General features: G+C 41.9%; 2 protein-coding genes across 2 annotated transcripts; both read left to right on the top strand.

The window, feature by feature from the left end:
• On the top strand, nt 1–22523 carry HDDC2 (HD domain containing 2). The gene is made up of 6 exons (XM_072141614.1): nt 1–138; nt 3531–3652; nt 7284–7386; nt 9192–9260; nt 21987–22125; nt 22377–22523. The coding sequence occupies exons 1-6, from the start codon at nt 76–78 to the stop codon at nt 22472–22474; spliced, it is 594 nt and encodes a 197-aa protein (XP_071997715.1). The 5' UTR covers nt 1–75; the 3' UTR covers nt 22475–22523.
• Nucleotides 9203–21979, top strand: LOC140121688 (uncharacterized). Its single transcript, XM_072141613.1, has 4 exons — nt 9203–9264; nt 14397–20347; nt 20635–20730; nt 20809–21979. The coding sequence occupies exons 2-4, from the start codon at nt 18234–18236 to the stop codon at nt 20858–20860; spliced, it is 2262 nt and encodes a 753-aa protein (XP_071997714.1). The 5' UTR covers nt 9203–9264; nt 14397–18233; the 3' UTR covers nt 20861–21979.
• Nucleotides 22524–23027: the final 504 nt, after the last annotated feature.

Genomic DNA, 23027 nt, shown 5'->3' on the forward strand with positions numbered 1-23027 from the left:
TGATAGGTCAGTTAGGGAGCTGGGGGCGGGCGCTCACTGACTGCTGCTCCCTGTGTGGAGTACACAGTAGCCGGCATGGCGGTCGCTGGCTCCGGGAAGAGTCTGCTGCACTTCATGAAATTCATGGGGCAGCTGAAGGTGAAGTATTACCTTCTCCCTACAGAGCGCCACCCACAGGAAAGGTGCTGTGCGATATACAGGAGCGGTGCTGTGAGGACTTGTCATGGTGGGACACTAGTGGCTGCCATCTGTGTCCACAATGACAAGGGCTTGTCTCCAATCCTCAAGTGTATTACATATATCTAGCACTAGAACCAGGGGAGCAGGCCAAGCGGTGCAGCTCAGCGCAGTGTCATGTACATGCCCCTGTTCTTGTGGTTTAAGGGGGTTCTGACATCTGGGGCTCATAGTTCTCACTCTTCTAATGCTTTAGAGCTTTCTAATGCTGTGACCCCGCAATACAGTTCCTCATGTTGTGGTGACCCCAAACCATGTACAAGAATATTGTATTCATGCCAAAAAATGCAATAAAATCGTGGCTAAAACCGGGGTCGCGAACCACAGGTTGAGAACCGCTGCTTTAGAGGAAATCTACCATCAAAACCTGGCGTGATAAACCAGGGGCACTTGCTCATAGATCCAGGCACTGTGACTGTGGTATAATTTTATATTTCTTATCCATGGCCTCCTACCTTCTGAACCCTACCTTTTTAAATAATGCTAATGAGACTGACAGGATCTATAGTGTATTACCGGAGTTCCTCCTTACTGTAGCTTCACAGGCTGTTACAATGAGCAGAGTAGATCTCCACTTCCCCGCACTTCCTGCTGCTAGATTACACAGGCAATAGGAGGAGATAGAGGGCAGGGGGTTGGGTGAGCCATGTTCTGCTCATTGTAACAACCTGGGAATCAGCATCACTGAGGGGCATAATTTTATAAGTTGATATTTTAAGGACAGAAGCTATAGATTACAAATATAAGAAGATTACAACAGTAATGGTGCCTGGTTCTATGAGTAAGTGCCCCTGGTTTATCATGATGGATTTTGATGGTAGATTTCCTTTAACCCCTTAAGGACGCAGCCATTTTACAGCTTAAGGCTCAGCCCCATTTTTTGAATTCTGACTTGCGTCGCTTTATATGGTTATAACTTTTGAACACTGTTACTTATCAAAGCGATTCTGAGATTGTTTTTTTCCTCACATGTTGTACTTCATTTTAGTGGTAAATTTTGGCTGGTAAGTTTTGCATTTATTTACTTAAAAAAAGAAAAAAATTATGATTTTTTTTTTTTTAAATTGCTATTTTCGAAATCATTGCATTTTCAGGCAGATCGATTTACCACCTAAATAAGTTGCTGAATAACATTTACCATATGTTATACATTTTCATAATTTTTGAAATGTCTGGATAATTTATTTTGATGTCACTCGGCTTATAAATAGAATATTGATTTTACATATTTTCAGGATTGACTATTTTGAGGATAAATACTGTTTTGAATGAAATTTTACATATTTAACATCAAAAATACCCTGTATGATTAACCCATTTTCAAATCTGCACCCCTCAAGCTATCAGAAACAGCTTTTATGAAGATTGTTAACCCCTTGAGATCTTCATAGTAATTGAATCAAAATGGAGGAGAAATTTAGAATGGTCAAATTTTGTCCATTATACGTTCATTTAGCCTTAAAATTTACACATTTCCAAAAAAGCCAGAACCCACCTTACAATTTTTTATGCAATTTCTCCTGAGTACAGAGACCCCCCACCCCACATACGTCCGTTACTTGTTTTATGGGCGCACAGCGAGGCGCAAGAGGGAAGGAGAAGGACCATGTCATGACTTTTTTTTTTTTTTGCACAATGAGATGCTTTTTCCATTTTTGGGGGGGTTGGTATCCCCTATTGTTGAAAATTTAGGAACTTTTTTTTTAGGGCAGGAGTAGAAAAGCATCAATTCTGTACTGGATTTTTTTTTTTCGTGTTCACCGTATAGCCTAATAATCATGTTATCTTTATTCTATGGGTCGATATTATTACAGGATATCATACATGAATATTTTTTCGTATGTTTTACTAAATTTGACAAATAAAATCCTAATGTGGGGGAAAATCCATCATTTGTGCATCACCGCCTTCCAAGTGGCACAGCATTTTTACTTTTTTGGCTATGGAGCTGGTTGATTTTTGTATTTTGTATTTTTCAGTACTTGTTGCACTTTGCAACTGTATTATTATGAAGTACATTTGTTTTTTTGATCACTTTTGACTTTTTTGTGGGATTCAATAGGTAAAAATAGTAAATTTTGGCAGGTTTTTTTTTTTTTTTTTTTAAGCGGTGTACATCATGCGGGTTCAATAATTATTTAATTTTATTCCCTGGGTTGTTACGGACGCAATGATACTATATACGTGGGGTTTGTGATTTAGACTGTTATTTGCATTATCTGTCTTTATATGTTATGGGGATTTTTATTGATTTATTGCTTTATTTTTTACTATTTCAACTATGGGATCATCTGCTTGTTCATGATAATACTCTGCAATACTGATGAATTGCAGGGTATTAGCAGTGTCAGCCTATGCACATGCATAGGCTGACGCTGTGCCTTTAAGATGATGTCAGAGACGCCATCTTTGATGCAGTGCCTGCGGGCAGCTCTGGGGTCCTGATCGGACTTCTGGGCTTCCAGGAGAGTGATCGGCGCCCTCTGAAGACTGCGCAGGGGGGGCAATCATAGGGGGAAAGACCCCCGGAAGGCATTTAACAGGTTAAACACCCGCGATCGGCACTCACAGAGCTGACCTGAATGGAAAGTGTGCTGTGCATGTGTGACCACTATGACAACAATAGCTCAGCGCTCTTATGGAGTTAAATGAAGGGTGGCCACACCTACATGAAACTCTCCGTTCAGCCTGGCTGTGGTGAGGGGGACCTCTTGTTCTGGAGATAGGGAAAGATCCCAGCACTAAGACTGGCACCTATGGTCTATTTCATTTCTTGTGGACATGTAAGAACCTGACATTGTGCGGAAATTGTGGCCAGGACAGAAACGGTCTATTCCATCTGTTGCTTTTTAGCCGTGTTTTGGCTTCCGTTTTTTGAAGTTTCTGTTTTTTTACAAACAAATCAATTTCTAAATTAATAAATTTGATTTCTGATTCAATTTTTCATTATTTTATTGCTGTCTGTTTTTTTTCCCCCCATCTATCTGCTCAAATAAAGGAAGGCATAACAAATGATGTAAAATCGCATAGTAACATCTAGTTATTCTGGCTAGTACCAGAATAACCGCCAATGAAGCATCTATGGGACAACTTACCACTGTTTACAATCTACAAGTGACATCTGGAGGCAAAGATGCTGCAGGATCCCTTAGGAACTTCAGTTTTTTTTCTTAGTTCCTGATAAATTTAGTCAATAAATATTTGGTTGTCTCCTCTTCAGATATTTTATGTAGCTTTCTATTTTACCCAATCACCCCTCTACTACAGTAAATTATTTTTCTTTTCTTTTTCAGAGAGTACCAAGAACGGGATGGGTGTATCGCAAAGTGGAGAAGCCAGAGAGTGTCTCAGATCATATGTATAGGATGGCAGTCATGGCGATGCTAACAGAAGACAAGAAACTTAATAAAGATAGGTATGATATTAGAATGTTTATCACACAACATGTAATTGGATATATGATCAATGCATTGTTGGTAGACAATCAGATGTCCACTTGTGTATATCGCCCGCTTTATTCCCTTCCTAAGGCCTCATGCACACAAACGTATGGGGTCATGTGTGGTTTCCAGGCAAAATATATGCTATCGCACAGCTTTCTATGGAAAGGAGAGGGGTGAGAAGTGCTCGCCCTTCTCTCCGGCACCTGGCTGTATGCTCATCCAGACTATGGCCCAGGCGAGCATATGTTCGTGTTCATGAGGCCTATGTTTGGTTGTGTCTTTTGTGCCAGCATTGTTGTGCCCGCAGTATACTTCAGCCGAACCCTTCACCTGGATCTGACACCTATGCTAAAACTACATAACGAACCACACATACATTTCACAGGTACATGGGGCTAGCATCAGGGCTGTGGGTTTACTGTGCTACACACATAAACATGGTCCTTCTTGTAGCACGGTAGCTGTGAGAATGCTGTATTAAACAGTGGAAAATGCAGGGCTTGCTATTTGTATGGTTAAGGACCCCTGTCTATCGTCGGATCAGTTGCAATGACAGCCTTCAGAACCTATCATTGCTGCAGATTTGTAACAGTGTTTTAGTGGCACACTTTTACAAATCTAAAACATTTACTCCATACACTGCATACTGGTTATAAAACCATAATAGAATTTTTTTTTTTTTTTTAAAGTAAAAAATAAAAGATCAAATCATTCCCTTTTCCTTAAAACTGATATAAAAATAAACTAATAAAATTAGAAACATTTTGGGTATGTCAGCATCCCAATCTATAAAAATATATAGATTTGCCGTTTTAAAAATGTAATCAAAAGGTCATAAAGTCCCCAAAATGGTAGCAAAGAGAACAGCTCATATGGCATAAAAATGACACCTCGCAAAGCTCTGTACACCAAAGTATGAAAAAGTTACAGCATCAGAAGATGGCGAAATGAAAAAATGTATTTTCATACACACGTTTTAAATTATTAAAAAGGAATAAACTCTCTACAAATATGGTATCCCTACAAGAGAGTGGTGCAAATGCAGTCTTTCACCAATTTCACATCATTTGGAATTTTTTTCCTAGTAGAAGGCATGGAATATTAACCCCTTAAGGACGCTGGGATTTTTCGCTCATTTCTCGCTCTCCAACTTCAAAAATCCATAACTTTTTCATTTTTCCATGTACAGGGCTTATTTTGTGCGTAACAAATTTTACGTTCCTGTGGTGTTATTTATTATAACATGCCGTGTACTGGGAAGCAGAAAAAAATTCCAAATTTGGAAAAAATTTTAAAAAACGTATGTGCGGCACGTTCTTGTGGGCTGAGTTTTTACGACTTTCACTCTTCGTTCCAAATAACACCTCTACTTTATTCTTTGGTTCTGTACGATCGCAGCGATACCACAGAGCAGTGTGATGTGTCATTTTTTTGCGAAATAAGCCGACGTTTTCATTGCTACCATTTTGAGGACTGTAAAACATTTTGATCACTTTTCATTACATTTTTCGTCATGTAAAAGTCGCATTTCGGACATTTGGGCGCCATTTCCCGTCTGAAAGGTCACCGCCGGTTATAAGCTTTTTTAAATTTTGATCGGGCATTTTGGGACGGATGTGTTTGTCATTTTTACTGTTTATTATATTTTATATCAGTTCTAGGGAAAGGGGGGTGATTTGAACTTTTAATATTTTATTAAATTTTTTTAAACTTTTTTTTCTTTATTTTTTCTTTTTTTCATAATTTCTTAGACCATTTAGGGTACATTAACATTTTAGATGGTCAGGTCATTCCTACCATATGCTGCAATACTACTGTATCGCAGTATATGGCATTTCTGCACAGTATACATTACAATGAGCCACTGGCTCATTGTAACGAATATGCAGAAGCATTCAGCCTCGGGTCAGATGAAGAACCGGGGCTGTCATGGCAACCGATCGCCCCCACCCCCAAACCCGATGATGTTTGGAAGAACATGAAAACATGCGCCCCCATGCTTTCAGTGCCGCCAGCGACTTTGCCGGTGGCAAAGAAGAGGTTAACACCCGCGATCGGTGCAAGCACCGACTGCGTGTGAAAGCGATGTGTCTTTGCTGCGATATGCAGCAAAGCCAATCTCTGTATGAAGTGGGCTCAGCCCATGAGCCCTCTTCATATATCCGCCACAGAGCGTGAAGGGGTTAAAGGAAATCTACCATTTGTTTTCATGAATTGTGAACCAAACATACCTTGAGATTGCTGTAACTACACTGATGTAGAAACGTAGCTTTTTTTAATCCCTGAATTGAGTGGTTTTTCTGAAAAAACATATATAAAATTATGATAATTAGGCTCTGTTGCTCCTGTGGCTGCTTGGCACTTCTCCTCTTACACTATGGACTGCTCCAGAGAATGATGTAATAATCACTGTGTTGTCCCTGACAGGCAAAAGTAATAAATGGCTGCACCATCCCCCAACTGCTGTATATGAGTCAACCAGCTCAGGTTGATTAGTCCTGTCTGGACAGTTCAGGAAGCTCTGTGTAATGTGTTTATGAACGGCAGGCAGCATGCAACCCAGCTATCCCAAGGTCCTGAATTTTATAATAATTTTTTTGAGCAAAACCACTCGGATCAGGGATTAAAAAAAGGTATGTTTCTGCATCAGTGTCTCTACGGCATTCTCAAGTTTGGTTCACAATGCATGAAAACAAATGGTGGATTTCCTTTAAATACAGACACTATGAAGTACACAGAAAACAAGCCCTCACACAGCTCTGTACATTTTTTTAAAAATTTGGCCCATTGTTGGGCTAAAGTATTGCTGTCCTATAATTGTAGCCTCTTGCTTTTGGTTTTTGTGTATGTGTTTATTAATATCACATGCATCCATAGAGTTCCCTTATGTAAACCCACTGCACATATTAATGAACTGCTGTCAGAAAATGTGATCCTTCTCTAGTGAAAAGGAAAAAAAAGAAAACTTATGACCAGTGTACTGTAGCATGTGTGGATAAAGATGTTTTCTGGTGTAATTTTTACTTTTATATTACTGTATTTTTGTTGTCACGCTACAGCTGGAGGATGTTTCTTAAAGGGGTATTCTCGTCTGGGCATTCACATTCAGTTTGATAAATATTCCATATTTAAACATTTCTTCAATTGGATGTTATTAAAAAAAATGTTCCTGTGTGAAGATAATTTCTCATAAATGTAGTGATATTGTCCCTTAGAAACGAGATGGCTTCCTCGGATACGGCCACCTCTGCTGGATGGATTTCACAAATAAACAAAAAGTTTTTGTATATGAAATGTCCGTGAGTTACTGCAGGTCCTGCATCCGTCCTGTGGTAATGATTGCTGAATCCAGGAGGTCAGGCAGGACTCTATAGCGCATGTCTGGCCACTGCTGCCCAAATGTGAGGTGGTCGTAACCGAGGAAGCTATCTCGTTTCTAAGGGACAACATGGCAACATTAATGAGAAATTATCTTCACACAGGAACATTTTTTTTAATAACATCCAATTGAAGAAATGTTTATATATGGAAGATTAGTGAAACTGAATGTGAATGCCTAGACGTGAATACCCCTTTAACTTTCTCTGGCATTTCTGCCTTTAGGTGTATAAAGCTTGCTCTGGTGCATGACATGGCTGAGTGCATCGTGGGGGACATAGCTCCTGCTGACAACGTTTCCAAGGAAGAAAAACACAGACAAGAAAAGGTAAGCACTTCTGACATGTTGATTAAATTTAGATTAAAATGGTTTTCCATTCTGGGTGGGACTAGAAAAAAAAGCTACTTCCCGCGACTTGTCCTTGTGATGGGACGTCCACTTCATCTTCTCTCAGTTGAGCTGGAGGTCTCGGCACTTGCTTGACCACTGTGCCTATTCAGTGACCACAACCATCACAAACTGGAATGGTGAGGTGTGAAATTGAAATTCAAGATGGACATCACAAGGGAACAGGGACCAACGTCAATTTTAGTATCACAACTTTTTTTTCGGCTGTCAAATCTGGTTAAGGGCTTATTTTAAGCTTTTAAGTTTTAAAAATTATCTTTTTTTAGAACGTTTTTTTTTTTTCCCAGATGTTTACCGTGCAGGTCCTGTAACGATTCTGTTTTATTATACAGATTGTTACAGACGTGGCAATGCCAAATAAATAACACTTAAAGGGTACTTGTCATCAGGTCCGTGTCACTAGTCCTGTCACCACTACCTGTTGGAGCAGCTCACAAGGATCCCATCCCAGCCTTTATCTAGTTATTTCATACATTAATCATTGTAAAATCATCTATTCTTTATCATGTAAATGAGGCTGGTCACATGGTCAGAGGCAGTGATGTCACCCCTGTTACCCCTCCCCTCTCCTCCCGCTGCTCATGTCTGTGTGTAATGTATAGTAAAGCATTGCTGGTGTGTGCTGCATCTGCTGACATGCTGCATCCTCCTAATATACAGGTGAGAGACACAGACATGAGCCACACATGAATCTGACATGTTCTGCTGTAACATGGATGCCTGGAGCTGCTGTATCTCTCCTATACACACACACACAGGCTGCAGGGGGTGTGGCCACCAGCACCAGGAAGCAGATCATTATACAGCCTCACATCATTATACAGGCTGTCAGTCAAGCACTGGGGGTGTGGCTGTGCCTCCCACTCATGAATAGAGTGGACAGCTTGAATATGCTAATGCTTCATTGGACATTTCACAGGTCATTTGCATACAGCTTTAGGACCTCATTGCTTAGGTTTACAGGCATGTAGAGGGACAATGAAGGGATAGAGGCAATGCTCTCTAATGGCAGTTTATGAAAATATATTTAGTTTAGGGGGGTTATTTTGCATGACGGGTTCTCTTTAAGTGGTTTTATGGGAAAGTGACATTTTAGGGGCTTAAATTTTTATTGTATATTTTTTGAGCTGGTGCCAGAAGCGGGATGTTGTAGCACGTCCCCGTGCGGGAAGTATTATAACGTCCAGGTCCAGTGCTGGATCGCAATTTTCTCTTTTGTATATAACCACTTAGTGACAGGTTTGGGCAGATTTGGTCAATAATGGGTTAAATAACAGAATTATGTGTCATGCAAGTTGAGTGAATAAAGGTTTGTACCATATGGTCTGAAGCTAAGCTGCAGCTCTGGCTTGCTAGTACTACTGGGCCTGCCAGGTTGTACTGCTTTGATAAGCAGATGCTTCACAACATGGCAAGCTGGGTTAGGTACAAGAGATACAGACAATGCTTGTCTTGTCTTGTTGATACTGAAAGTTAAAACTTATTTGCTATTTCGATTTTGTGACAATATAGCAAGAATTCAGACATGTCAATCCATTATTTTAGTGTTGCAATACAAAAGTCTCTATGGAGCCACAGTTTTAACAAGGTGTATCCAGTTTTTTATTTGCATTTTAAAGCTTGTCCTGGTTGTGTGATGATCACAGACAAGACACGTAACTAACTATAGAAGTTTGTGGATGTGTGTAAAAATACATAATTTATTGAGTTCTTCTCCCTTTTAGGATGCTATGAATTATTTGTCGAATATGTTACCAGATGATATGAAGAAGGAGGTGTATGAACTGTGGGAAGTAGGTGTGAAGAAATCTTTTTTCTCTGTTCCCTGCATGCTTTGTTCCGGAATTTCATCAAATCAATATGTTATTTGTAAATGGATTATTGGTGTTAGAGTTTAGAATTTTCTTAGTAAATATATTTGTAAACATGGTATTGAAATGAAATTCACTACATATGTCTGTAACAAGCCATCCAATCCACACTAACAAAGAAATCAAAACATAGCTGTCCATAAATTATGTGGTAGGGTTCATGCATATGAACTCTATTTTTGGATGTCTTAGCCCTTGTACAACAGCTAGCACATATCCCCATTTATTTTTTTATAAATTCTTCCATGGTTGCGGTCCTATTTCTGACGCCAGCAGCCCTTTCTTACTGTCATTGGCGTGTGAGTGGACTTCATACCAGAGACACACGGGCCCTTTGTTTATTATTGCAAATCTTGAAATCTAATTATGAGAGATACCGTATTTTTTGGACTATAAGGCGCACCAAAAATCCTTTAATTTTCTCAGAAATCAAAGGTGCGCCTTATAGGCCGGTGCGCCTTATATATGAACTTATACAGAAATGTACTACAGACAAGATGTACTGTACATTTACCAGTGTTTAATAGCTCCATCCCCAGAAATGTCCTGCGCCTTCCCACACAGTATACAGGGTCCCTAGCTCCTGAAGTGCCCTGGCACCACAACTAACATTGTGCCCATCCTGCCCTCCGCTAGCACGGAGAAACCGGAGCTGCCATAGTGCCGACCACGAGGCAATCATCATCATCAGTAACCAATCCCCCATAGGAGGAGCCACAGGGAACCCCACAGGAATAACACCCTGGCTGAGGAGGGAAGGAGAAGGGGCTTAACCCCTGCTGCACCACCCTGCATTAACCCCCGGCAGCCCATACCTCTGAGATGGGAGCTCTCTGACGCGCTGCAGACAAGTTTCCCGGGAAGTGCAGCTGACTTGAACTGTGCACAGGTCTGCCACCTGCTGGTCATTTTTAGGTACTGCACTTGATCCTGCGCCTTATACTCCAGTGCGCCTTATATATGAACCTAGATGTCTTAGCAGGCATTTATTAGAGGTGCGCCTTATACTCCGGTGCGCCTTATAGGCCGAAAAATACGGTAATACATTAAAAAAGTTATTGAAAACATATAGAAAGAGAAGTGTAAAACACCTAAGTTATGACGCCAGCTGAGGTCCCTCAGTAATAAGAAATCTAGCTATGACGCTGGCTGGTTCAACTGATGACCTTTAAGGGTGATGCCACACGTCCCTTTTTTGGACGATTTTAAAGCATGCGTTTTCAGTCCGTTTAAAAACTCTTTTTTTAAAACACATCCGTTTTTTACTGTTTACCAATTCGTTTGGCTGCTTTGAACCTGTTTGTCTTAATAGGACTGAAAACGCATGCTCAAAAACGGGACGTGTGGCATCAACCTTATACAGGCGGTCCCCTACTTAAGAACACTCGACTTACATACGACCCCTAGTTACAAACGGACCTCTGGATATTGATAATTTATTGTACTTTAGTCCTAGGCTATAATAAACAGCTATAACAGATATCAGAGGCGTCTGTAATGAAGCTTTATTGTTAATCCTGATTCTTATGACAACCCAACATTTTTAAAATCCAATTGTCACAGAGACCAAAAAAGTTCTGGCTGGGATTACAATGCTAAAATACACAGTTCCGACTTACATACAAATTCAACTTAAGAACAAACCTACAGACCCTATCTTGTATGTAACCCGGGGACTGCCTGTAGTTGCCTCATTACCAAGGTTTCACACAAGAAACCTCTCAGGAAGGGTAAAATTATAACCAGTGGATCCATTATACGTAACTGTTCTGCTTCTTCATACAACCCTCTCTGAGAGTAGAGTGCTTAGATCTTAGGACACAGAAAAATTTCGTTATTCACTATTTTACAGTTTTAATTGTAATGAGATGGAAGGAAAGGAGATGAATGGAGGAAGCAGCAGAATAATTATTTAGTGTATTTTCATTGGTGTGCTTTTAATACACCTTGCTACTTGAAGTTTTTTATTTTAAATTACAGTGTTTTGCAGGCTCGCCATTATTTTAAGAAAACGTGTTGTGGCACATTGTGGGGTTAAAATTCTCTGTTGTGTGAGTAGAATAAGACAACTGTTTTAATGCTCTGAACCCTTCTCCCTCATTAGCATAATTTTAAAGGTTTATTTTAGAGGGAAGGAGGACCTGGATAACAAAGGACTGGCTAAGATCATACTTTCCACTTCTACAGAACTCATTTAACCCCCTACTCGCACCTAGACGTCATGGTACGTCCCTGCGGGAAAATACTTCCTGCACGGGGACGTTCTATAACATCCTGCTTCTGGCAGCAGCTCACGAACGGAGCTGGCACTATAAGCAGCACCTGTCAACTGTATATTACAGCTGAAACCGTGCTCTAACACTCTCGATAGGAGCCGGTGAACGCGGCATGTAAGGGTCTTCATCCTATGGATCTGATCCCTGGTGCCGCTTACCAGAGGATCCGATCCACTTCTGGGCAGCCCCGACTGGGTCCGACTCTAAACTGTCTGCGCCTGCCTCAGCATGCTCAACCAGTTTACACTGCTCTACAATGAATTGGTATTGTAGAGCAGTACATTAGACTTGAAGCAGTGATCAGAGCATCGCTGGTTCAAGTTTGCATAAGGAAAAAAAAAAAGTTAAGTTTAAACATAAGAATAAATAAAAAAATAAGTACATAAAAGCCCCTGAAATGTCACTTTCCAATACAAACAAGTATAAAAAACACAAATACGCAAAAAAACCCCACATATTTGGTATTGACATGACCAGAACATTCTGTATAATAAAACAGAATCGGTACTGGACCTGCATGGTAAATGCCGGGGTGGGGGGGAGCGGGATGCAAAAAACTTTCCGGTAAAAGATAATTATTAATTAATACCTTTTAAACAACTCTTCTCGCAAAAAATAAGCCCTTAATCAGATTTGTCAGCCAAAAATTTGAAAAGTTATCCATATAAAAAGATGGTGATGCTAAAATTAATATTTTCGCCAAATTACTTTTTATTCAGTAAAAATAAATTTAAAAAATCAATATGGAGGTATTTTCGTAATCATGGCAACCCATATAATAAAAATATACTATTTTTATGGTATGGTAAACGGCCAAAAAAAAAAACAAAAAAAAATCTTCCTAAATATTTATGATTAAGAGTTAATAAAATCTCACCAATTAGCTATAGATGCCCCAAAATTAGGTACCAGAAAAGTGCATCTCAAGTGGCAAAAAAATAAGCCCCTATAGGGTTACATTAAAAAAAGAAAAAAAATTATAGCCTGTATAATTTAACAATGTAAATCTGCTCTGGATGGCTCCTCATTCCATTCTATGACCGACCGTGCGCCCATACAGCAGTCACCACTGTCTATGGGGTGTTGGTGTACTCGGGAGAAATCACACTTTGTGGAGCTTTTTTTCATTGAATCCATTTCAAATGTTTAATTTTCCACCCAAAATGAATGTATTGTCAAAAAATATTACAATTTTTGTTTTAACCCCTATAAAATATGACTTGCTGAAGATAATTCCTGAAGGGGGCGGGGATTCGGTGATAGAAAGACAGTGGATGTGTGTGACTCGGTTCTGCTACATTCTCAACCACTCCCTCAGGAAGGTGGGGGCTGAGAGTGATGCTGTGAAAAAAAATCAACCTTCTTCCTCACCCCACCCTCAGGAATTTTCTTCAGGGAGTCGCATGCCACTCTTATTGATGAGGGGGACAGGGTAAGTGTCAGCAACCTTGAGCTGCTAGACTGAATACTGCTGCTCCCCGCCTCCATGACTGAAACAGAAGATAAAAGTCTTTTAGAGGCTGCATTCCCAAGTGGCGTTTACATGGCGTTTTTAAAACGCAATAGACAGCTGAGAGGGGAGATTTGCCTAATTACATCGCTTTTAACATTTGTATTTACAAACCGCAATGTTGATACAAATGTTGACGTGATGTAATACATGAATTGCATTGCATTTTGTAAGCAGAAACGTTAACCGCATTAGGCAATGTAATTCTCCTCTCCTCGGCTGTTGTATTGCATATCAAAAGACAGTGTAAACGACACATGTGAATGCAGCCTTAGTAGAATGCTGGCATCAGTGAAATGTGTATAAGGACCTCTCATAGGTACTGTGTGTGATTTGGTGGGGTGGGGGGTGCTAATGATAGGTTGTCTTCAACTTGAAAATGGGAGTTAATGAATTCCAGTTTTTTTCTGTAGAGCATAGTCTGTACTGTAGCCTATGGCCACTAGGTGTCAGCACATGTTTGTATCTTGTAGATTGTCATGTATTCTTTTGCAGATTCTATCCAGACAGCGGGACCATAACGTTGTATTCTAATGTAAGAGAGAGGGGTATCCGCCAAAATAACTTCCCTAGTGAATGGTAAAAACCACATTGGCTCAGTTGGAAACCTAAGAAGCCACAATATTATTGTGATGTAACCTGCATGTTAGCTTCTATATAATGTCACATTAGCCTACATCTTGTATGAGCTACTGAATAATGGTAATCATTTTTATATGGCACCATCAAATTCCATCGGAAGCAAAGCTTACAGTCTATGAGAATCTTCATTGGGTCATTATGCCTAAAAGACAAATATATGTGATTGTACAATTCTGTGCTCACTCCCATGTATTACATGCTCTCCACAGGGATGAGATATTTGTGTATATATGGTCACATTCAGAATCTTCTTTTACCTTTGTTGCTAAACAAAATCTGATTCATAGCACAGATGGAGAAAGCTAGGAGGAATTCCTTATAATTTTGGATTTGCATATGCGAGATATCTATGGCTCCTGTTCAGTGGGAATATTTTGGGGTATTTTGTTTTATTAATTTTTTATGCAACAGAGATTAGGGTTTACGTACTGAATAAAGTTTGCTATTAAAGAGAAAAAAAAAATATTTTTTTGCCTCACTAGCTTAAACAGTATGACATCCTGAGCCTGGCAGATAGTCACACAGCGTTTCTCAGCATATATATGACTGCCTACGTTGCTTGGCCATTTCTATTTTTATGCTCTTCTGTGCTTGACATTGTAAGTGTTATGTGTATACATGCTCTTCCAGCTCGATTAGTTAGCTACCTGTGACTGTCAGGAGAACAAAGACGTCCCCGTTCCTCTGCGCAGCTTAATCTGCTTTTGATTCCGTAGAACATGTCATGGTTTCCAAGGTGATTCACTCTTCTTTTAAGTTTGGATTCATAAAACTGCCCTGCGTGTTGAGAAGGAATCTAATCCAAGCTTTTCTATTCTTACAGCAGTGGAACTATGCCTCAAGTATGGATTATAAACAGTATTTTATAGACAAAGATTTCAGAAGCATTTGTACTTTAGAACAATTCAACAAAAAACAGCCCATACATAACATCCCATTTAAAGGAAATCTACCATCCAAAATCCATCATGATTAACCAGGGGCACTTACTCATAGATCCAGGCACCGTTTCTGTGGTAATCTTGTTATATCCGTTATCCATTGCCTACTTCTTTCCAAAATCAAACTTTTCCAGAGCCCCTTTGTGCTGTAGCTGCACGTTTTTACACGGCGCATTAGCACATTGGCCCCTGCCTCCTGCTCCCTCTGCTCTTAAGCCCTCCCTCTTCTTATTGTAATCTCACACAGTGGGAGGGGGAGTGCTTCTGCACAGTGTAACAGCCTGTGAAGCTTCAGCATGACGGGGCTCTGGTAAAAGTTCACTTCAGAAGGAAGGAGGCAGTGAATAAAAAACTTTAAAGATTACCACAGTCACGGTGTCTGGATCTATGGGTAAGTGTCCATGGTTTATCATGCTTTAATGTTGATGTCAATTGGTCTGTAGGGAGTGAAAAGGAGAAGATCCCTTTAACTCCCCAATAACCAGTCCTGAAAGGGCCTTAAAGGACATCTACCACTAGGATGATGGACTGTATGCAAATGAGGCTGAGTGGCTCCAGGCTTCATAGGTGTTAATGGAGCTGGGAGCCTCTCAGTCTTTTACCCCAGTGGTATATGCCCTTTAAGAAAACAAAATGATGCTGTCACCTGATATCGCCCCCCTGCCTCACACAGAAGCTCTGCATTTCCATCCAGTGAGGTAATACTGGTCAGACATGTGCAGTAGTAGAGCTCATTGTCCAGATGGATCTGTCTGGCATAGTGATACATAGTGCTATGAGCTCATCTCTTCTGTTAGGCTTTTCCACTGGCCTAAAAACCCAATATGCTTGGTTAGAAGTAACTAGAAAAAGTTCCTGACAGAGTAGCGGCAATACTTCTACCAGGGACAGATCAGGGATTTCCAGAGTAATGCTCTGCAAGGCTTCCTGAAAGAGATTCCCAGGTTCTATGTATTCCCAATATTTTATGAAAACTGTTAGACAGTGAGAGTAGAAGTAGCCAAGTATATAAATTAAGAATACCTCTTTACAATAATCATGGTTAACCCTTTCTATCATTTAGCACGCACACACACACACAGATTATGCAGCGCTGCACAGTGCTTGCCACAATGTCATCAACCTACCGGAGGAAACCAGAGGAGTGAGTACAACTTTCTCTGAAGCACTGCTTAATTAGGGTAAGAGGAGAAGCGCCGAGCAGCCACAAGAGCGCCAGAGCCTCATTATAATTTTATAATTGTTTTTTCAGCATAAACACTCAGTTCAGGGATTGAACAAGATATGATTCTGCATCATTGTAGCTAAAGCATTCTTAAGCTATGTTTGGTTCATAATGCATAAAAAAAATGGTAAATTTCATTTAAGTTTAAAGGGAATCTTTCAGATGTTTTGACTATACAAAGCTGCAATCACTGTTATGTAGCAGCCATGAGAACTGTGTAGCCATACATTTCCGCTTCGTCCCCCATGACGGCCCAACCTGGAGGATGCCCCTTGACCTCTGCAGGGACAGGAAGAAGAGAGGTTAAATGCTCCCCCCCTTGCATCCTCCCGCCAGTGTTCTTCCTGTCCCTGCCGAGGCAGGACAAGAGAGGTGCCCTCTCTCCTCCAGGGGGGGGGGGGACGAAGTAAAACTTACGGGTAGTCCTGGCTGGCTAAATCCCGGCGGGCTGGGGCGTTCGGTCGGCCTTGTGTCCTCCCTTTCGCCGCCCTTCCAGTCCGTTCGTCCTGGCCGCCGCTCCGCGATCCGTGTGTGAGCGCGCGGCGGCCGAAAAAACTACAATTCCCGGCGTCCTCGAGGTCCGATGACGACTTCCGGTCGCGACCGGAAGTGGCGGCTCACAGGACCGCAATGCATCCCTGGGAACGGGAGCACGGCGCAGGCGAAGTCTACAGGGGGATGGGCTCCCCATTAAGGTATTTAAGGTCACCTGGAGCAGGTAGTCACGCTGATCTCAGGTCTAAGATCTGTGTGTGACGCTGCGGTGCTGGTTTCCTGTGCTGTGTATTTCTGAATTTTCCTGTGCGCTTCCACGGCTTTTATGATGGCTGACGAGGCAGACCCTACCTTCCTGCATCCTCCGGTTTCTGTAAGTGGGATTTTGTGCAGGTTTGGGTTTTTTACTGTGTGTAAAATAGCGGGTCATTTATTATCCTCCGCTTGCCCTTTCAGGAGAAAGACCAAGGGTCTAAAACGAAAGGCAAGGAGGATAAAGGGGATAAGACGAGCAGGTCTGAAAAACCCGAGAAAAGCCGGCTTAGAAAGTGCAACATGTGTGCCCACTCTATGTCCGACTCTTACAAAAAGCCGATTTGCAAGTCTTGCATCGACAATTTTATGAGAGAGGAAAAGACATCCTTCTTAGACGAATTAAAGGGGTTTATCGAGGAGAAAATAAGCTCTTCAGTGGCCGCTGCTACGTCCAGGCCTCCACCGTGTAAAAAACCTAGAGTGGAGCCGGATTCTTCTATATCTGAGGGGGGGGATGATTCTGAAGCTCCCTCATGCTCATACGTAGAAGAAGATGATCCTGCGGACTCACAAAAAACAGAAGATTCACGTCATCTGTTTCAGTTCGAGGAACTCGATGGTTTCTTAAAAGCAATTAGACAGACCTTGGAAATCGAGGAGATTCTTCCCCCTAGATCTAAGGAGGAGGAACTATTTGGGGGATTGAAGGCAAAACGCCAGAGGGTGTTTCCCCTGAATGACACGTTAAAGGAGCTGGTTTCTGAGGAGTGGCAAGAGCCAGAAAAAAGGGTTATCGTGTCCAAAAACTTTAAAAAGAGACTTGTTTTTGAGCCCGAGGAGTCTAAAGTATGGGACACTTGTCCAAAGATGGATGTGCAAGTTACCAAAATAGTAAAGAAGACCGACCTTCCTTTTGAGGACGCGGCCCAATTAAAGGACCCTATGGACAGGAAGTCTGACTCCCTGTTGAGAAAGGCCTGGGAGACCTCCATGCTCAGTCTGAAAACTAACTTGGCTTCCACCTCAGTCGCAAGGAACTTGCTGTACTGGCTGAATGAGTTGGAATCCCACATCAAGGAAGGGACTCCGAGATCAACAATCTTGGAGAACTTTCCTTTGCTGAAATCTGCTACAGCCTTCCTCGCAGATTCTGCTGCCGAGGGAATTCGTTTCGCTTCAAAGGAGGGAGCACTTACTAACTCTACCCGACGGGCGCTGTGGCTAAAACAGTGGAACGGGGACATCAGATCCAAGGCAAAACTGTGCAGTCTTCCCTTCTCAGGGGAGTTTGTGTTTGGCCCAGAGTTGGATGCTATACTTGAGAGAGCATCAGATAAGAAAAAGGGCTTTCCTGAGAGATCGATACCCAAGAAGCAGCCCTTTCGAGACTTCAAAAGGGATTCCTACAAGGATAAAGGGAAAAGGGGACGCTGGAGCTACCCGAAAGGAGGTAAAGGGAGAGGGTTTCTGTTCTCCACCCCAACAGACCCTAATAGAAACAAAAAACAATGATGCCATAGTAGGGGGAAGGTTGCTAAGATTCAGAGGAGAATGGACAAAGGTCACTTCAAATCCCTGGGTCTTAGATATATTACTGCATGGTTACAACATCGAATTCCTCAGACTTCCCCCTACGAAATATATGCCACCTTCACCTTCCATGTCACTTACATCCCACAGTTTAATATGGCAAGAAGTAACTTCTCTTTTGTCTTCTGGAGTGATTATACCTGTTCCACAGGATCAAGAGAAATCCGGTTTTTACTCTTCTCTTTTTTTGGTAAAGAAACCGAACGGCACAAACCGACTAATCATCAACCTGAGAGGTCTCAACGAGTTTATCGTCTACCGGAAATTCAGGATGGAGTCGGTAAGATCAGCCACACACATTATTCACCAAGATGCATTAATGTGCACTATAGACTTAAAGGATGCATATTATCACATCCCTATACACCATTTCTCACAAAGGTTTTTAAGGTTTTCTGTCTTGTCTCCAGAGGGTGCTACACTACACTTTCAATTCTGTGCACTCCCCTTCGGAATATCATCTGCACCAAGGACCTTTACAAAGGTGATGGCAGAGGTGGTGGCGTCTCTCAGACTACAGGACGTACTGATCGTCCCGTACCTAGACGACCTACTCATTGTTGGCCAAGACAGGGGGAGCTTACTCTTCTCCAGAGATCTCACCCTAGAAACCTTAAAAAGACTGGGATGGATAGTAAACTACCAGAAGTCAGAACTTTCCCCAGCTACTGTGAGGAAATTCCTGGGTGTAAACCTGAACTCAGTTTACCAAATGTCGTTCCTTCCACAGGACAAGGGAGACCACATCAAGGATCTGATAACAAGGTTCAGGAGAAAATCAGTGATCTCTATCAGAGAAGCTATGAAGATTCTGGGCTCTCTAACAGCCTGCATCTCCTCGGTAGCCTGGTGTCAGGCCCATTCCAGAATACTCCAGGGATGGATCTTAAGATCCTGGAACAGAAAACAGGAGGATCTGGACAGGAAAATCCCAATCCCACCTGCCGTCAAGGAGGACCTGCTATGGTGGTTGGAAGACGGAAATCTGAGGAAAGGGATCTTCTGGTCAAACAGCCCTTACATCCCAATCCAGACAGACGCGAGCCAGAGGGGCTGGGGGGCAGTGATGCCTCAGCAAATTTCCCAGGGTACCTGGACAGAGGAGATTACAAGAAGGTCCTCAAATTTCCGAGAGTTGCAAGCAGTATGGGAAGCACTCAGCGCGAACACTCCTCTTCTTGCCCACCAACACCTCCTAATTCTATCAGACAATACAACTACGGTCTCCTACATAAAAAGACAAGGAGGAACCAGGTCTCCTCTCCTGAGTACCCTAGCTCGGAAAATATTTTTGTGGGCAGAACAACACACTCTGTCAATATCTGCCACTCATCTAAAAGGCACGGAGAATTCAAGGGCGGACTTTCTAAGCAGAAGAAAGATCCTACCAAACGAGTGGAGCCTCAAGGAGGAGATCTTCCAGCGGCTAACATCTTTGTGGGGTTATCCTCTAGTGGACTTGTTCGCAACAAGGGAGAATACCAAATGCCTGCATTATTTTTCTCTGGAAAAAGGGGAGAACAGGGAACGGCTGGACGCCTTCTCTCACCCCTGGGACATTCCACTAGTCTACGCCTTCCCCCCAATTCCCCTGATCGCCAGGGTCCTGAGGAAAATATTTCAGGAAAATACCAGAGCCATCTTCATCTGCCCGAACTGGCCGAAGAAAAGCTGGTACCCACTCTTGAAGAAGATGTCACCAGAGAATCCAGTCATTCTTCCGCTATCAGAGGACCTACTACATCAGGGTCCAATCCATCATCCAAACCCAGGGAAATTACAGCTGTCTGCCTGGATCCTGAATCCAGCTTCTTAAGCTCTCAGGGACTCTCATCTGAAGTCATCAAGACCCTGAAGGCAAGTAGAAAACCAGTCACCTTTGCCATCTATCATAAGATATGGAAGAGGTTCTGTTCCTTCTGTAAGGACAGTCCACCTTCCCAAGCTAACCTTAATATTTTGCAGGTGCTTGAATTTCTTCAAAAGGGTTTGGAGTTGGGTTTGTCTACCAGCACCCTGAAGGTCCAGGTGTCGGCGCTTAGTGCCTTCTTCGACCAGCCTCTCATCGAGCACAGGTGGGTCAAAAGATTTATTAAAGCTGCCTCTAGGTTAAAGCCTCAGACTGTTAAAAAATCATCAGCATGGGACTTAACTCTAGTTTTGAATGCCTTAATGAAGGAACCATTTGAACCTATTGATTCCTCCAGTGTTTAAAAACCTGACACTTAAGACAGTTTTCCTGATAGCCATCACTTCTGCTAGAAGGTTAGGTGAACTTCAGGCTATATCGATTAGGGAACCCTACATGAAAATTCTAGATGATAGAATTGTGTTGATGTTGGATCCAAATTTTGTTCCCAAGGTGGTTTCCGACTTTCATAGGAATCAGGAGATTATCCTACCCTCCTTCTGTGAGAACCCTTCTTCGGCAAGAGAACGCGAATGGAGTTCTTTGGATGTAAGACGTTCTGTCCTAAAATACCTACAAATTACAGAGGCCTGGCGTATTGACTCTAACCTTTTCATCCAATTCCAGGGGAAAAATAAGGGGAGGAAGGCGTCGAAGGCGACTATTGCAAGATGGCTGAGACTGGCAATTGCCTCATGTTACGACCTACAGAAAAGCCCGATACCAGCAGGAATCCGAGCTCACTCGACCAGGGCTATGTCCACATCTTGGGCGGAAAGAAGAGGAGCGTCACTAGATCAGATTTGCAGAGCTGCAACGTGGTCTTCATCCACTACATTCTCCAAGCATTATAGGCTGGACTTGCACTTGTCAAAAGATCTATCTTTTGGACGCAAGGTGTTACAGGCTGTAATCCCTCCCTAAAAAAGCTTACTAATTTTGTAAGTCTCCAGGTTGGGCCGTCATGGGGGACGAAGCGGAAATTGTGAATTAGATTACTCACCGGTAATTCTATTTCCGTTAGTCCACCATGACGGCCTATATATTTTCCCCCCCAGCTGGATTTCTTCCTTTCTTTGTATTATTATTTCCAGATAATTTTCCTTTGTATGTGGAGCAAACATACTAAATAAATCTGGTTGTATCTTCCTCAGCATGGTTATTTTGTAATCACTGGCGGGAGGATGCAAGGGGGGGAGCATTTAACCTCTCTTCTTCCTGTCCCTGCAGAGGTCAAGGGGCATCCTCCAGGTTGGGCCGTCATGGTGGACTAACGGAAATAGAATTACCGGTGAGTAATCTAATTCACAATTTTGTGTATTGGTAGCAGCAGAACTGTGACCCCCCTCCCTTTTCTGTTGATGCATGACTTGCTAGATGTTCTAACAGACTCTGGCCACTAAGTACAAGTAGTGAAGATTAAACATTCGCATGAAAATTACAGCTCATCATTAAATCTAAAAACCTGAAAAATCCTTTCCTCTAAAAAAAACTCAAGTTACAACTTGAAACAGATGGCAATTTTTTCAGTTTGTAAAAATAGCAAAAACAAAAAGATGCATACAGTTAATTTATTGTATACAATTGGAATCATACTCAGCCAAAAATAAAGGTGACTTGATATTTATGCCATATGGAAAACTGCATGTAAATTAATAATAATAGAATAAAACACCAAAAAACTGTTTTCTTGTGACTGGAAATAAAAGCTCTAACTCTTCACAGAAATGCAAAAACTACATCTCAGACCACTCTTGGAATCTGGATGCTTAAGCAAATACAGTAAAACCATTTGTGCTTTGCAGGAGTATGAGCATCAGTCCAGTGATGAAGCCAAGTTTGTGAAAGAACTAGACCAGTGCGAAATGATCCTCCAGGCTCTCGAGTATGAAGAGCTGGAAAAGAGGCCAGGAAGACTTCAAGACTTTTATGATTCAACTGCAGGTAGCCAGTGGCTTCAACTTATATGAAATGAGATGATCTGCAGTTGTAGTAGGAGGTCAAGTGGTTGCCCTGTACGGGGTCTGTGTATCCCCCCCCCCCCCCCCCCCAACGGTCAGATATTGATGGCCTATCCATCAATATCCCAATTCTGCAGTCTGATAAGTGAAGGTCCCAGGTGTTGGAACACCTCAATCTTATATTGATGATCTGTAGAACATTGGCTTACAGAAAACTTTACTTTTATTTTGTAGGAAAATTTAAACATCCAGAAGTTGTCAAGTTGGTTTCTGCAATTTATGAAGAAAGACAGTCCAACATGGCCTCAGAAGGAAGTAGTTCTCAGCTGTAAAATATGTTTTATTACCTGGTAAAAATAAACTATTTATCTTTCGTTTTTATATCTGTGTGTCTTTTTTTTTTTTTGTTTTTTTTTTGTTTTAGAAAGTGGGTATAACTTTAATACAAGACACAGCCTCAGGATAGACACGGCGCCAAGAGCACCCTAAACAGTGCTCTTCTATTTTAGTCTCTCCGGTGGAGATGTCATGAAGGGGTAATAGGTAATTACGTACTAGTAATTTTCTTTCCCTATACCAGGACTGCACTGCTCCTATTCCCTTCCTTTTGTTTTTTACACTCTGGTGTATTTCGAATTATACTTTTGTAACGGTTATTCACTAGGTGTCATGTGGGAGTGGTGAAACTAACTTTATATTGAAAGTCTCAACACGGGCCCATGGCTGAGATGCGACAGCTCTGGGACCGGAGTTACTGCGCATGCGCAGAACTCCAGCTTTACGGTCAAGGACAGGCAGCTAACGAGGAGCTGCGTGCCGAAAGATCTCCGGGTAGGTGGAGTAAAGAGGCTACTGGGGCATGGAGTAGCCGTGACGTGCAGCCTC

This window comes from Engystomops pustulosus, chromosome 3 (assembly GCF_040894005.1).
Source record: "Engystomops pustulosus chromosome 3, aEngPut4.maternal, whole genome shotgun sequence".
Taxonomy (NCBI): domain Eukaryota; kingdom Metazoa; phylum Chordata; class Amphibia; order Anura; family Leptodactylidae; genus Engystomops; species Engystomops pustulosus.